This window comes from Coturnix japonica, chromosome 6 (assembly GCF_054131305.1).
Source record: "Coturnix japonica strain WE chromosome 6, WE-NBRP24, whole genome shotgun sequence".
Taxonomy (NCBI): domain Eukaryota; kingdom Metazoa; phylum Chordata; class Aves; order Galliformes; family Phasianidae; genus Coturnix; species Coturnix japonica.
The window spans coordinates 23061527-23076124 of record NC_140668.1 but is presented as its reverse complement, the minus strand read 5'-3'; the positions used below and the strand labels follow the sequence as shown (position 1 = coordinate 23076124).

The window sequence follows — 14598 nt, the reverse complement described above, 5'->3', positions numbered from 1 at the left end:
TTTTGCCAGCATCTCCCCCAGCCACCCACTGCTCGCTATCTGAGCAGGGTTTAACACATTGCCAGGGCACATCAGGCAGGAGGATTCGGTCACATAGGGACGTGGTGGATTTTGAGCTATTTTTGAAGCCTTTGCCAGCAGTCAGCTCCTGGGTGGGCAGCGATGCTTGCCATGCTGCTGCAGCCGGCTCCTTGTGCTGCCTTTACCTACTGAGCCTGCAAACCACAGCAGCAGTGCTTTGGGCAGGCTGAGCTCCCCCAGGAGAGCGGGATCCCTGGAGCTGATGGGTGGTGGCCACACACACATCCTCAGCTTTCCTCCCTCGTGTCTTGGCCAAAGAGCTGGGCCTGCTGCTGCTGCTCCTTGTGTCAGAGCTGTTCCTTACAGGGAGCTCAGTGGGAAGCAGATGACTGCTGGCACTGATGGTGTGATTGCCCCGCTACCCCTCAAAGCCCTAATAACCCCCCAACTGCCCCTCACATCCCCTAACTACCTCCAAATCACCAACCGCTCCCCCATCTGCCCCCCAAACCCTCAATTACCCCAACAGCCACCCACATCCCCTGACCCCCTACGTACTCCCCAAACCCCTAATTGATGCCTCAGCTGCTCTCCAAGCTCTAAATGTCCCCCATGTCCCCTAACTGATCCCCAAATTCAACTGCCACACCCCAACTCCCTAATAAACCCCTCCCAACTGCTCCCCATATCCCCTAACTGCTCCTCACCCATAATTAACCTCCCAACTGCCCCCACATTCCCTGACCCCCAGCTGCCCCCCAAATCCTTAACTGACTCCCCAGCTACTCCCACATCCCCAACCCAACTGCTCCCCCACAACCCCTAACTACCCCATATGTCCCCAAAATTGCCCCCCCCCATCCCCTGATCCCCAAATACATAACTGACCCCCTAGCTGCCCCCTAAGCATCTAATTACCCCCCAACTGCTCCCCTAACTGACCTCCTAGCTGCTCCCCAAACCCCTAAATTCTTCCCAATTACCTTCCAACAGCCCCCATATCCCCTAATTGACCCACAGACCCCCACCCCTAACCAACACCATAGCTATCCCCTCATCCCCTAATTAACCCCTCAGCTGCCCGCTAAGACACCCGACCCCCAAACCCCTAACTGCTCCCTAAACTCCCCTAATTGCCCCATCTACCCCCCTAATTGCCCCTCATGTCCCCTAACTGACCACCAAACCCCTAATTACCCCCTAGCTGCCCCCCGCATTCCCTAGCTGATCCCCAAGCCTCTAACTGCTCCTCAGCCGCCCTCTAAGCCACTAATTAAGCCCCTAATTAACTCCCTAATTACTCTCCTAATTACCACCCCCCCCCAATAACTGCTCCCACCGAACCCCCGCACCCTCTACCCGCCCCCAAAGCCTCTCACTCCCCCCTATCCGGTTCCCGGCCCCGCCCCGTGACGCGGTGCCGTTGCGGGCGGTTCCGTTGGGCTCCGGTTGCCGCCATGCTGGTGCCGGTGTTCACGCTGAAGCTGAGCCACAAGCTGCAGCCCCGCACGGTGGCGCTGGGCCGGTTCGACGGCGCGCACCCGTGTCTGGCGGCCGCCACGCAGGCGGGGAAGGTAACGGGGCGGGATCCCGCACGGCCCGGCTCGGCCCGGCATCCCCGGTGTGACGCCCTGTCGGTGTCCCGCAGGTCCTCGTTCACAGCCCTCACGCCCCCGGGCCGAGGACGGGCGGCAGCCGCGCCGCTCCCAGCATCCAGGACACGCACGTGTCGCTGCTCAGCATCAACCAGGCCGTGACGTGCGTGGCGGCCGGGCCGCTCCGAGCCGCGCTGCGACGGGACTGTCTGCTGGTCGGCACCCGCACACACCTGCTGGCGTACGACGTGCACCTCAACTCCGACCTGTTCTACCGAGAGGCGAGTGGCGGTGATGGGGAGGGCTCGGGTAGCGCGACCCGAGGGATGCGGTCGAAGGAAGGACGTGGAGGAGCAGCGAGGGGGTGCTGTGACCAGATTCTGCTCCTGGAGTGGTGCGAGGCTGGCACAGCGAGGAGGGGAGTCCCCATCCATGGGGGTGATCCAGGAGCACACAGCTGTGGCAGCTGGGGCTGCAGGTGGAGCTGGGCTGATGGTTGGACTTGGGGGTCTCAGAAGCTTTTCCAACCTCAGTGACTTCATGGTGCAGTAGTTAGAAGTGTAGGATGTGCAGCTGTGTGTGTGTGAGCGGGCTGTCCTCAGCATGATGTACTGCAGGACAGAATCTGGTGTTTTAATGGGCGTTTGGAGCTGGTGGGACCATTTTGGTGTAACCTGTCCGTGTCCTGCAGAGCGGTGGGAGTTATGGGGTGGCCGAGAGCAGTGGGAGCTGCTGAGGAATCACAGACTGCTAGGAGAATATTGAAGAGGCCTTCAAGGCAACAGTGCAACTCCTCCATTAGAGCATCCCTCTGCTGTCAGCATGTGCACCTGTCCTGACAGCTCAGCTCTCCCAATTAGAGCCCTCGCCCTGGTTAAGCTGTGGGCTGAACTTCACACGTTGTGTCATCATTCAGTTATTGTTACTGTTAGCCCCTTCCCAAACTGATGCTTGTCCTTGTGCTGCCCCTGCTGTGAGCAGCTCCATGCAGTGGGAGGGCTGTGTACATGGAGGTGCCGTTGTGCATCCCCAGGAAGCACAGTGATGTCAGGAGCTCTTTTATTGGTGTGCTCTGATGCCTCACACTTTGTTTTACTCCTTCGATGTCCCTCTGTAGGTTTCAGATGGAGCCAATGCAATTGTGCTCGGAGCGCTGGGGGACGTCCCATCGCCTCTTGCTATTATTGGTGGCAACTGCGCCCTGCAAGGCTTTGACTATGAAGGAAATGAGCTTTTTTGGACGGTAGGGTACACACAGCGCCTTGGCTCTATTGAAAGGCTTTTCTGATGGCATGAATTTCCACGGTCTGTTTGTTTTTTAATATGATAATTAATAATTATATTATTGAGCAGCTTTCTTGTTTCATTTCAGAGCTAAATCTGTGTTTTGCTCTGTATTCATTGCACTCAAATGTCGACAGTAATAACAGTACTTCACCCTTTGGCCTCTACCCTCAGTAGTGAAGGCAGCCTTTCTCATTTCAGGTTACAGGAGACAACGTTCGCTCCCTGGCACTGTGTGACTTTGACGGCGATGGCAAAAATGAGGTTGGTTTGTAGCCAATTATGTGTGAATTCAGCAGGTTTGGTGGTGTTGTAGTGAAGGGAAGATTAGTGAGGCCATCTGCTTTAGGTGATGGGCAGAGGGAAGCTGTCCATTTTTCAGGCTGCAGCCTGGCAGAAAAAAGCATAGAGGCTCAGTTCATGGAGCTGCACCACTCTCCGGCACTATTTAGAATGAGGGAAATGAGGCATCTTTGGGTCCTGGCAGTGTTAGTGACTTGCCTTGAAAGGAGCATAACACAAGAGGAAATGGTCTTAAGCTGAGCCAGGGGAGGTTTAGGTTGGGTATTATGAGGAAATTTTTTACCCAGAGGGTGGTGTCGCACTGGAACAGGTTGCCCAAGGAGGCTGTGGATGCCCCATCCCTGCAGGCATTCAAGGCCAGGCTGGATGTGGCTCTGGGCAGCCTGGGCTGCTGGTTGGTGACCCTGCACACAGCAGGGGGTTGGAGCTGGATGAGTATTGTGGGCCTTTTCAACCCAGGCCGTTCTGTGGTTCTGTGATTTTGCCCTTGCTGTGCAGTAGGGCACCCACCTCTTTGATTCAGTGGTTTTGAGATTCTCTGTTATTTTTGCAGCTTCTTGTTGGCTCTGAAGATTTTGATATCCGAGTATTTAAAGAAGACGAGATCGTGGCAGAAATGTCGGAAACAGAGGTAAATTACTTCTAGCTGATGTTTACTGTGATGGGGGTTGGAACTGAAAACACAGCGTAAAACTGCTGTGGTTACTCTGGTCTAAATGCATTGTGTGGGCAAATGGTCGACTACTTGGCAACGTATCTGTCCTTCTGGAGCTGCAAAAGTCAATGTTTAACAACACCTTTAATAACACTTGCACGAGGTTTCTGACGTGTTTGTTTACAAACCTTTAACCAGGCTGAGGGAATGACTGACCTGCCTGGAAATCGGGGCCCTGGCCAAAGGGCTGTGTGTTCCTGGAACGGCCTCATGGCTAACACGCTCTGTGCCTTCTGAGCTACGGAACGTCCTCTGCTGCAGTTCCCAAATCCATTCTCACTGTGATGAAGTCACTTGTCCCACATGTGTCCACGTGGGGAGCAGCAGGGTGAAGGGATCTGTGTTGTACACAGGCTGTATAAACAGGGCTGTGCCTTTTTAGTACCTGCATTAAGAGCTTTGTCCTTGAAAAACTGAGGTCTCCCTGCTGCCCGAGTTAGGACTGGAAGGCTTAGTTAGCTATTAAACTGTTTACAAAGAGCTCTCAAGGAGCAGAGCAGGCAGCGTTCCAGAAAAGGAAGCTGTTTCTGCAGGTGGGATTAGAGCCAGGCATTGGAAATGGGACATTCCACTCTCTGATAACCAATCCAGGGTCGTGTTGTGATTTCTGGTTCAGGGGAAGGGAGCAGACTGTGGCTCTCACGTGCTGTTTGTTTCCAGTTCTGTGGTTAAATTGCTTTAAGTTCACACCTGTGCAGCCTTTAGACCTACTACAGTCTTTCTGCTCTAGTTTGGAAGGACACAGCTTCACCTAAGCCTAAAAGGAAGGGGCAATGGCCATGTGCATCGTGCTCCTTTTAGAAGACTTGAGTAGTTTGCCTTCTTGGTGTTTATTTCTGATGGAAAGGGCCACGTTCCAAGCACGGAGAGGCCTTGCTTAGTGAGGAGCTGTGGGGTAATAGGTCTTAAAAGAAGTGAGAAGCAATCTGGGCTGTGACTCTCAGGTTTTTCCCCGAAGCTGTTGCTGAGGTAATATCTGGCCTGCTGTTCTCATTGCCTTCCAGAGGAAGCCCAACCGTGGGAGCTGTTAATTTTTATCATGCTGATCTCAGGCGAAGATTTTCTCCCAATAATATCTCTCGGGTTTTCCCAGCCCGGGTAACATTGAGCTCCTTGGCATCCTCAGGTCCTGAAGCTCCAGGGAGCGCTGTGTGTGGGGAGCAGCTTCTGGGTGTTAGCACCAGAGACCACAGGAATCCTGCAAGCTGTTGTGCTGCTGTTTGTGGTCATAAATATTTGGTCGGAGAACGCGGTTCGAGGGCAATCTGTACTGGATTGTGTGCTAACACCAGCAACGCAGCTTGTGCGAGGAAACCCTGCCAGGCCTTTGATTGGGTTAAACTGCGTCTGAAAAGCAGTTGCTTTGGTGTTTTGTGCTCCACACAGTGGTGTTAATTACAGTTAAATTCCAATGGAGCACAGTTCTGATGGGGGAGACTTTGTAGTCCTGGGGGTGCAGAATTTGGCGTGTTCTCACTGCTGTGTTCTCTCCCTTTCCCCCTACAAGACTGTGACTGCACTCAGCCCCATGTATGGCAGTCGCTTTGGCTATGCTCTTTCCAATGGCACGGTGGGAGTGTATGACAGGACGTCTCGCTACTGGAGGATTAAGGTCAGTCCTGCCTTGCAGTATCAGCACTGAGAGCTTGAAGCCTCCCGGGGGCTGGTAGCTAATCTCTGCTTGTTGATGCTACCCAGACTCCAGAGATGGTCTGACGTTTTCTACTGAGCATAGTTTATATGTCGTGTAATTATGTAATTGATGTAATTATCATATTACAGAATGTATCCCTTTTTATATAGCAAAATCAACAGCACGTCAGTTCCTTCAGTTCTTTTGGGATGGTTGGTGATGAGTTAACACTGATCAAACTGTACGTTTAGTGTTGCTCCAGCTTGTGGGGTCACCGAGCAACCAGAGATGCAGCAGAGAAGTGCGAGTTCAGTGCTGGAAAAAGTCTCTGTCTGTGTTATGAACTCAGTATGTTGTTTTTCAGACACTGAAACGTGTCTCACGTTGTGTGTGTTCAGAGCTTGGTTTTCCTCTCTGTACACTCATTCCCCAGAGTCTCGCATGTGTCAGGTTCAAAGCTGCACCCAAGCATAGTTTGTGCTGTTTTCTATCCTCAGTCTAAGAACCACGCCATGAGCATCCACGCGTTCGACCTGAACTCTGATGGTGTGTGTGAGCTGATCACCGGCTGGTCCAATGGGAAGGTGGGTCTGCAGGCTGAGTTCCTGAGCAGAACAGACAACTTATTAAAAAGACTTTTGGGGAGCTGTCACAGTCGACCTAATTTGTCTGGGGACTCCTTGCCAAATGCAGGATCAGCCAGAGCAAACCTTCCTGTGCTTGCTTCAGAGTGAATTGCTAAGGTGTGGTAAGCTGTCTCTATGGTAGCAAAGATCATGTGCAACATCCTAGAGCTCTCCCGTGTCTCTTTTCAGCTTTGTCTTGAGCGCATGCTAATCATCTGCTGCATTTCCTTAATGTTCTCCAGCTACAGGGGACACAACAAGTGGTTATGTGAGAGGGGAGCGGCAGCAGTCCCGGCTGTGTTAGGATTAGTGTAAATCCATCAAAGTGTTGTTTAATCTGATGTCGAGGCGTTCCACGCAGCTCAGCTCAGTCTATGCTCTTAAGCCTGCTGCTTGGTGTTGCCCTTTGCCAAAAATGGCTCTTCTGGTTGCCAATTCTTTTCTTTTTTTTGGTAAATCTCCTTTCATAGCAGCTCTCATTACTCTCATTAGCCTAGGGGAATTTAATTAACTTCGTATCAAGCTGGCAGCCTAGAGCCCAGATATGTTGTAACTTCTGTTGGATTAGGTGTATAACATTAAGTCAGCACCCCTCTTGGCTGTGCCCCTTTTTTTAGCTGCAGGCCCTACCCCACCTGTTGGCCTGAAGTGTCCCTTATCTCTGTGATGTTCCAGGTTGATGCACGCAGTGACCGAACGGGGGAAGTCATCTTTAAGGACAACTTTGCTTCCTCGATTGCAGGAGTGGTGGAGGGGGATTACAGGATGGATGGGAGCATGCAGTTAATCTGCTGTTCAGTTGATGGTGAAGGTAGGAGGGCTGTTCAAGACACCAGTTCAGCACACAGCGGTGTCAGGTGTATCACGTCACCTCAGATGATCTAACCTCTGTTTCTGTTCTGTAGGCGTTTCTGTGTGCCAAATTCCCTTGGCTTTATGAGAAGTGAAGGGGATTTTGTGTTAGGCTATCTACAAACGGGATGTCAAATATTGCCTTCTCTGTGGTAATCAGTGTGTAAGTCACTATGATCCAAGCTGCCATCAAAATCCATTTGCCTAAATGAAAAAGTCCCATCCTAAGAGAAATATACTCAGTAAAAACTGTGGTTCTTCAGGCAACAGTGTGAAGTATGAATATACGGGAGGTCTTTTTTTCTGTGATGTTCTTTGGCTGCTTAACAGTGGCCAAAGGGGGACAGAGAAGGATGTGTGCATTTTGGTTTTGTGAATAGTTACTGTATTAGAAGTGTTGGGTGTTAACAGCCCTTTGTTTCCTGAAAAAATGCTCTTCAGAGGCTGCAGAACTGCTGGTTTTATCCCACCAGACTTTCAAGAAGTGACACCTCGCTGCTATGAATGGCAGCAGATACAACCATAGGTATTTAAGTGAGCTCAGTTTGGATTTATGGGGTGATGTGATGGCTCCAGGAGAGATTGTGGTGTGATTATCCAGCTGCTTGGCTTCAGAGGCCTGAGACAAACAGATTCAGCAAAACCCATTTGGAACAGAAGCTTGTCCTGTGAAATAGCACAGTGTTTTGCTGTCTGTCTTAACCTCAGGCTGCTGGGAAGTGCACCACTTGGGATTCAGCACGTAACCCCCATCCCAAGCCTGCCCACGAGGCTGTATGCAGTTGTGAAGGTCTCTTGTCCTTGTTGGGCAGCGTGTTCTGTATGTAAGTGTCAGGTGTGTGTGTGTTTGTTTCTGTGCAGTGCGGGGCTATCTGCCAGGAGGTGAGGAGATGAAGGGAAACCTGATGGATACGTGTGCTGAGCAGGACATGATCCGAGAACTTAGTCAAAAGAAACAAAACCTGCTGCTGGAATTAAGAAACTATGAGGAAAACACAAAGGTACCACTTAACCAGTGTGTGGGGCCAAGCCCTGGGTTCCCATTGCTATAAAGGTGGGCGGAGGTCGTGAGGCAGTCTGGACAAGTCAGAGCTGTAACCTGTAATCAGAAGTGAGACTGTCTGCTTGGGATTCCTGCTGCTGCCTTGTGCAAGTGCAGAGTGTGCTCTTCTTACTTTAAGAAGTCACGTTCTCCTTGCCCTGTCATCCTGCTGGAGCAGCTCAATAGAGCAGGCTTTAGTTCAGCATCGAATTATGTCTGAAAATTGTAATTTTTAAAGCCTGAGCCAACCTGGGAGGCAGAGGAGCTGCATAGGAGCACTGCCAGGGTGTTGGTGTGCTGTTGGCTCCATGGGGAAGGTGCAGAACTGGAGGGTTTTGCAAAACAGTCTGAGGAACAAACAGGCTTGTGTTGAAAGAGTAAATGAGTATGGTAGCAAAACATGGAACTGTGCTTACCATTGAAATTGTGCCATCTTTTAGCTTGATAGAGTGAAAATGGGGATTGTGATTCTGAAGGGTTTTGTGCTTTGGAACAGGCTGAGCTGAGCCCTCAGCTGAAGGATGCTGATGGGCAGAGAGGTGTGATTCCAGCCAACACCCAGCTGCAGACCTCCCTGTCGGTCAACCTGGGCTCTGACAGCCAGTCTGCTCACGTGGAGCTGTGCATCTCCACCACCAACGGTGAGCCACAGTCTGCAACCTCTGCCACTTATTTGTGTAAATTCATGCAAACATTCAGTTATATTTAGCTGATGATTTGCCTGTCTCCCCTTCACTCTCTGTAATTTCCTCTTTGTGGCTGCTTTCCTTCCGTGGTTTTGAGCTGTGCTCCTTTGATGGACTTTGGGAGTGAGGAGTTGGGTGGGATTTGTTTCTCATTGTGTTTTGTTTTCCGATGCAATTAACACTTAGCTTGGGTGAAATGAGTGTTGGGGATCTCTGCAGCACTCCTTGTGTTGACTGTAAACATTAATGAGAGTACTGTCATTCCCCAGTGAAAGCAAAGTGCCCACCGCTGAGTGCTGCAGTCTGTAGAAGGGATTAAACATCCATAACAGCATTTTTGTTATGAAAAGCAACCAAACCCAACCTGCCAAGGCAACCTGAGGCAAGGCAAGGTGCTCTGAGGCAAGCGGAGCACCTGTCCCAGAAATTCATGGCCAGTCTTGCTTGCCCATGGGTGGGTTGTGCAGTGTGCAGGTAAACAGGGTATGGAATGTGGGGACTGCCGCAGCCTGGAGCTCTGGTTGTGTTGGGTGTCTGCAGGCCGTGTTGGTGCAGGCATTGTGTGAATGCAACTGGGCCTCAGCTTGGGGTAGGAACCAAGCCAAGTCAGCAGAGTCACCCAGCACCAGGTGCGCTGAGGATGTAGGCAGTTCCAGGTGTAGTGCTGCTCATCTGGAGCACATTTGCAGTTCAGGAGAGCTGCTTGTGCTTAATTTTGAGGAACATGGCAGCTTGTTGCAGCAGGACAGCTGTTAATGGAGAAACTCTTTTTTTTCCCCTTGTTGCTAAGACACAATCATTCGTGCTGTGCTGATCTTTGCTGAGGGCATATTTGAAGGAGAGAGCCACGTGGTACACCCTGGCCTCCAGAACCTCTCAGGTTGTGTTCGGGTTCCACTTGCTCCACCCAAAGACGTCCCTGTGGATCTGCACATCAAAGCCTTTGTGGGTTACAGGAACAGGTGAGGTTTGTGCTGTGAGCTCTCTTGGTCTCCAGAGCTAACAAGTGCGTGACAGCAAACAGTGATGGTGTGGCTTCATACTTGTCCCACTGGAACTGTACTGTTAAGTCCCAGATGCATCAATTGTCCCAATGCTGGATGGAGAGCTGGAATATTTTCTTGAACAGACTTGTTATGTTGTGCTCCTGGGCTCTTCTTTGGGCACTCATAAGGTCCTGCTGTGCTCCAGCTCTTCCTTTAAGGGAGCAGTGAGTGAGGACTTTGCCAAAACTGTCAATAAATCATCCAGTTATGTAGTAGAATCTTAAATGTAAGCTTATATTTTGCTGGAAGGATTATGGAAAACATAGGCAATGGGGAGGAATCATTCAGCCTCATACAGGGATGTTATAAGCCTGGAATTTCCAATTCCCACAGCTTCCAGCTGTTTTCCAGTTGTGAGCAGTTGATTCCATCACTGGGAGCTGCTGATATTAAATACTCAGCTATAACAGACCCAGCAGGCCTCAAAGGAGGCAAGTCACTGCGATGTTAGTAACCATCCTCTTTCCTTTTGGATTCTTCCAGCACACAGTTCTATGTGTTTGAGCTGACCAGGCAGCTCCCCCGCTTCTCAATGTATGCCCTGAGCAGCCCGGACTCGGCCACGGAGCCGCTGAGCTTTGTGAGCTGTGCAACGAATGAGAGGCCACAAAGGGTGAGTGTTTGCTCTGCTGCCTGCTTCCTGGTCCTACTGATAGTGCTCTTCATAGCACATGGAGGGACTGCGGTTAGCTTGATTTCCAAGAACAAATATTATTATGCACTTCTGGCCTTTGGAGTTCTGCAGAGAGCAGGACAGAGGCAACACAGTGCCCAGAGGATGGCTCAGGTACCTGCCAGGTGAGCAGTGGAGCTGTAGTGTTGGTTCTGGAAGATCTGAAATTGATAGCACTGATGAGAGCCCATCTGTTCCCACATCTGTTCCCATGGGTCTCTGTTATACTTGTATGACTTTTCCCATATTAAGTGGTCAAAGGCAAAAAAAAAAACAAAAAAACAGCCAAGACAGAGGAAAACTTTCCTTTAAATTCTTATAGTGGAAGGCAGCTTTGCTTCCTGACTTTCTCCCGTTTCTGGGACTGGTCTTACTTTTCAGGCTTTGGCTGTGGTCTCCTACTGTCAGATTTGATTTTCTTGCAAATATTCTACTTCAGAGCAGGTGTCCAACTGCTCCCATCAGAATGAGTTCCTGACATTCATTTAAGAGATGAATTGGAGTGAATGGAGCTCCCAAGATAACCCAAGCGGAGCCCTGGTGTCACGTGCACATGTAGGGCCATTGCATGGCTCTCCAGACTGCATGCACAGCTGATGCTCTTTGTTTTATTTTTTGCAAGATTGTTATGTGGCTGAATCAGAGCTTCTTGCTACCAGAGGATGCAGAGTTTCAGAGTGCTCCCTTTCAGGTTTGCTTCACTTCCCTTCGTAATGCAGGCCAGCTCCTCATCAAAATCAAGCATGGTGGAGAGGTGAGTGTTCTTCAGGCAGCCCTGCTGAGTAGTTTTGGGTGATACTTTGGCATGGAAGAGCATGTAAGTGCTTTCTTGTCCTTTCTGACAGATCTCTATCTGCACGGATGATATTGATTTAGCTGGTGACATCATCCAGTCCATGGCCTCCTTTCTGGCCATTGAAGATCTGCAGGTGGAAGCAGATTTCCCTGCATACTTTGAGGAGCTACGGAAAGTGCTGGTAAAGGTGAGAAGGAATTGGGGGTGTCGATATGAAGGGAGAAAACTAAGGATCTCCAAAACTGCTTTTTCCTTGTGTAAATCAGCCAGCAGTGATTTGCTAAATACTCTGTGCAAAGGATGAGGGGTACCCCCAACGTTCTGCATGTTATATGGAGCAGGGTCTTGGTCCCCAGTAGCTGCATGTTCAGAATAATGTAAATATGTTGTGTGGGAGACTGAGCTGTGGATTTGGGACAGAGAGTAAGGTGTGCATCTCATCCTGAGCACCGTTCTGTAGGGTAAAAGGTGCTGATCCAGCAGCTGGGGAGCGAGGGAAAGGAGGATGGTCCTGGGTTGGTTAAGGTGGGATGTTATTTCCTATTACACCAAGATGAGGTGTAGCTTAAACAATTCCCTTTGTGCCCAGAGTGCCTGAAGGCCTTTTCTCATGGGTGTTTGCCTTGGCCAGGTGGATGAGCACCACTCGGTGAATCAGCGGCTCACTGCTGACATGGCCGACCGCTCCAACCTCATCCGTGTCATGCTGGTCCAGGCAGAAGATGCTCGACTTCTGGGAGACATGTGAGCAGTTGCCACCTTGTATGTTTTGGGTGTAGAACAGCCAGTCTCTGCTTCTCAGGCAGGAAAAAAAAAGCACAAAAGCATTTGTGTAGTGGGAGAGATGCCCAGTTACAGCTCTTTGAGCAGAGCTGGTACCTTGGCTGGTCCCACCATGAGCTGTCATTGAGCCGTAACCTGTTTTTTAGGGGATAGCTGGCCTGGGGGAGGCAAGAAGGCAGGTTTTGGCCTTGAACTGGCCTTGAGAAGGTGATACTTTAGAAAGGATTCACTAAAGGGAGGAGGAACTGAAAGCTGACTCTGGTGTGTGTACCTTTCAGAATGCCGAGACTGAAATGTTCAGTTCCAGCCCTTCACTGTGCCATCCTGTGCTCTGCTTGTTTCCTGCCCTGGCTGCCAAGGGCAGCAGTAAAGAGGTCTGAATCCTGCCAGGCTGTTTTACTTTCACTGGAGAAAACAGCATCTGGATAAAGAGTCTACCAAAATAGGCCTCCTTTTCTTTTTTCCTGTTCAGTAATGATGTTAACCAACATGTCTAGGTGGGTCTGTGGTGCTGTAGCTGCAGACACGCAGCTAACCATGGCAGCCGTCACAACTGTGCATTGCTGCACCTTGCTATGGACAGGCCAGGAGTTACTCTTATGTCCCCAGAGATTCAGCTCACTGTGTTGATTATCCCCCCAGGAAAAACGTGAAGACACGGTACGTCGAGCTGTATGACCTGAACAGGGATTTGATAAATCAATACAAAATTCGTTGCAACAATCACACAGAGCTGTTGAGCAACCTGAAAGCAGTGAATCAAGCAATCCAGAGGGCTGGGCAGTTACGTGGTAAGTGTGTGTGTAGGGCGGATGGGAGTCTAGGGTCCCACTGAGTCTGATAAGGTATCTCAGATCATCTGGGTTGCTTAAGTGGTAGAAGTGGCCTTTGGTTGCCCAGATGCAGACAGTTGCCTGTGATGGGGAACGAGATTGGTGCCTTGGGAAGGAAGCTGAGGAAGGTTTTCAGTTTTTGCGTGGTACAGAACTCAATGGCTTTGGTTCAGTTCTTTGTTTATAGCTGGCTCAGTTTAAGAAAATAATAAAAGAAGAGCTATCAACACAGGAAAACTGTCTGTCTATATTGTACTGGTCCTGTCAACCTTTGGTGAAGGATGCATTTTGTTGTATATTTGTAGCTTTCCCCTTCCAACGAGTCCCTCAAACTGCCTTGTAATAGAACTATGGAAAATGCTTTCAAGGAAGGGCTTTATTGTAACAAAAAGGCAAGGTGGCACTTCACTGTTTGCTTAGAAGTGTTCTGAGAGACCCCTGCACTGTGAGCCTCGTTTGTATTTCCAGCATTTTTTCTCCTTCTAATTGATTTTCTTTCTGTTTCTTTCACTTCACAGTTGGCAAACCTAAGGCACAGGTGATCGCTGCTTGCCGGGATGCAATAAGAAGCAACAACTTCAACACGCTGTTCAGGATAATGCGTTCGGGGGTCGCGTCCTCTTAAAACAACCAGAGGGAGGAACAGCAGTTGCGTAGTGCTGGTGTTTCCAAGCTGTAGGACCAAAACCAACAAGCATCTCATTCCTTCCCTGCTCTGTTGCAGAGTGAGGTCATAGCAAAGGCTGGACGTTAGTTAAAGCGTCGGTCCAGAAATGCTATTTCTGCAGGCCAGAGGACAGGAGGCTTCTTGAACAGTGCACCAGATTTAAGTTCAAGTGTAGTATTTATGTAAGGCAGAGGTATATCTGTGAAGCATTTATTTTTCATACAGTAACTTATTTGTGTGTTTTAATATATTCTGTAGTGGGCATCAGTTTTTTCCCATTAAAACATAAACTGGTTTGGCTGCTTTTGTTCTGATTTAGTTGGAGTGATGCATACGGTTATTTGCTGAAAGATGAAACGCTTCGTTAGCTTTGCTGCATAATCAAACTGATCTCTGCGCATGCTGTGTTGAGGGTATGTCTGTCGCTGGGTTTGCATTGGAACATTGGAACCTGGAGCTGACTTAAACACAGGACTATGAGTCTGCTAACTTCAGAATCAAGTTTCTGGAACTTGCCTCCAACTTGTGTCAGCTTGTGCTCCCCACTGCAGTTATCCTGCATCAGAAGACCCCTGGTTCCATTGCAAGGATGTGCTGCTTCACTGGTACACTGCAGTCTGCTGCACCAAAGGGAAACTTCTTCTGGCTTTGCAGCCAAGTGGTTGAAAGCTGCTGGGTTCCAGGATAGGAAGGCAGGAAGTGGTTGGTTTCATACCTACCTGACACTCCCCACACCCACATTGCAGGAAGCTTTGTGTTCAGCTGCTTGTTGGTGGTACTGCTGGGTAAAGCTGCAGGTGCTGGGGTGGGCAAGGGTGTATTTCAGGAATGAGGAAAACAAAATACACAGCCAGGTTTGTATAGAAAAGAGCTATCAGTATGTAATGGGATCAGGAGCAGGTCCTGATAAATCTCTTGTCCCCTGGCTCAAAACTGTTTATTAGTTGTGGGATCTTTTCAAATCAGATTTATACATTACAGAAAAGCTGTAGGTTAGATGTGAACATAGTGCAGAACCTCTGTCAAAACAAATTTCTCCTAGA

General features: G+C 49.8%; 1 protein-coding gene across 4 annotated transcripts; it reads left to right on the top strand.

Moving 5' to 3' along the window:
• The first annotated feature begins 1440 nt into the window (after positions 1-1440).
• On the top strand, positions 1441-13850 carry BBS2 (Bardet-Biedl syndrome 2). 4 transcript variants are annotated; one of them, XR_014947718.1, is made up of 17 exons: positions 1441-1595; positions 1670-1897; positions 2734-2859; positions 3102-3164; positions 3757-3834; positions 5426-5530; positions 6049-6135; positions 6853-6988; positions 7891-8030; positions 8568-8712; positions 9548-9719; positions 10287-10416; positions 11099-11230; positions 11322-11459; positions 11904-12034; positions 12698-12846; positions 13407-13850. XR_014947718.1 is itself a non-coding variant. In XM_015873841.3 (17 exons), exons 1-17 carry the CDS (start codon positions 1479-1481, stop codon positions 13511-13513), a joined length of 2166 nt encoding a protein of 721 aa, XP_015729327.2. In that variant the 5' UTR covers positions 1441-1478; the 3' UTR covers positions 13514-13850. The 4 variants fall into 4 exon arrangements, 3 of the variants coding, with proteins under 3 accessions (XP_015729327.2, XP_085407778.1, XP_085407779.1); XM_015873841.3 differs by having other exon boundaries at positions 11904-12016; XM_085551652.1 differs by lacking the exons at positions 1441-1595; positions 1670-1897 and adding an exon at positions 4923-5016 and having other exon boundaries at positions 2739-2859; positions 11904-12016.
• Positions 13851-14598: the final 748 nt, after the last annotated feature.

Excerpts from the sequence above, each read along its gene's own strand:
- BBS2 (XM_015873841.3), top strand. The coding sequence starts at position 1,479 with ATGCTGGTGCCGGTGTTCACGCTGAAGCTGAGCCACAAGCTGCAGCCC. Across the intron at positions 2,860-3,101 it reads GAAATGAGCTTTTTTGGACG|GTTACAGGAGACAACGTTCG; the intron begins GTAGGGTACACA and ends TTCTCATTTCAG. Across the intron at positions 10,417-11,098 it reads CGAATGAGAGGCCACAAAGG|ATTGTTATGTGGCTGAATCA; the intron begins GTGAGTGTTTGC and ends ATTTTTTGCAAG.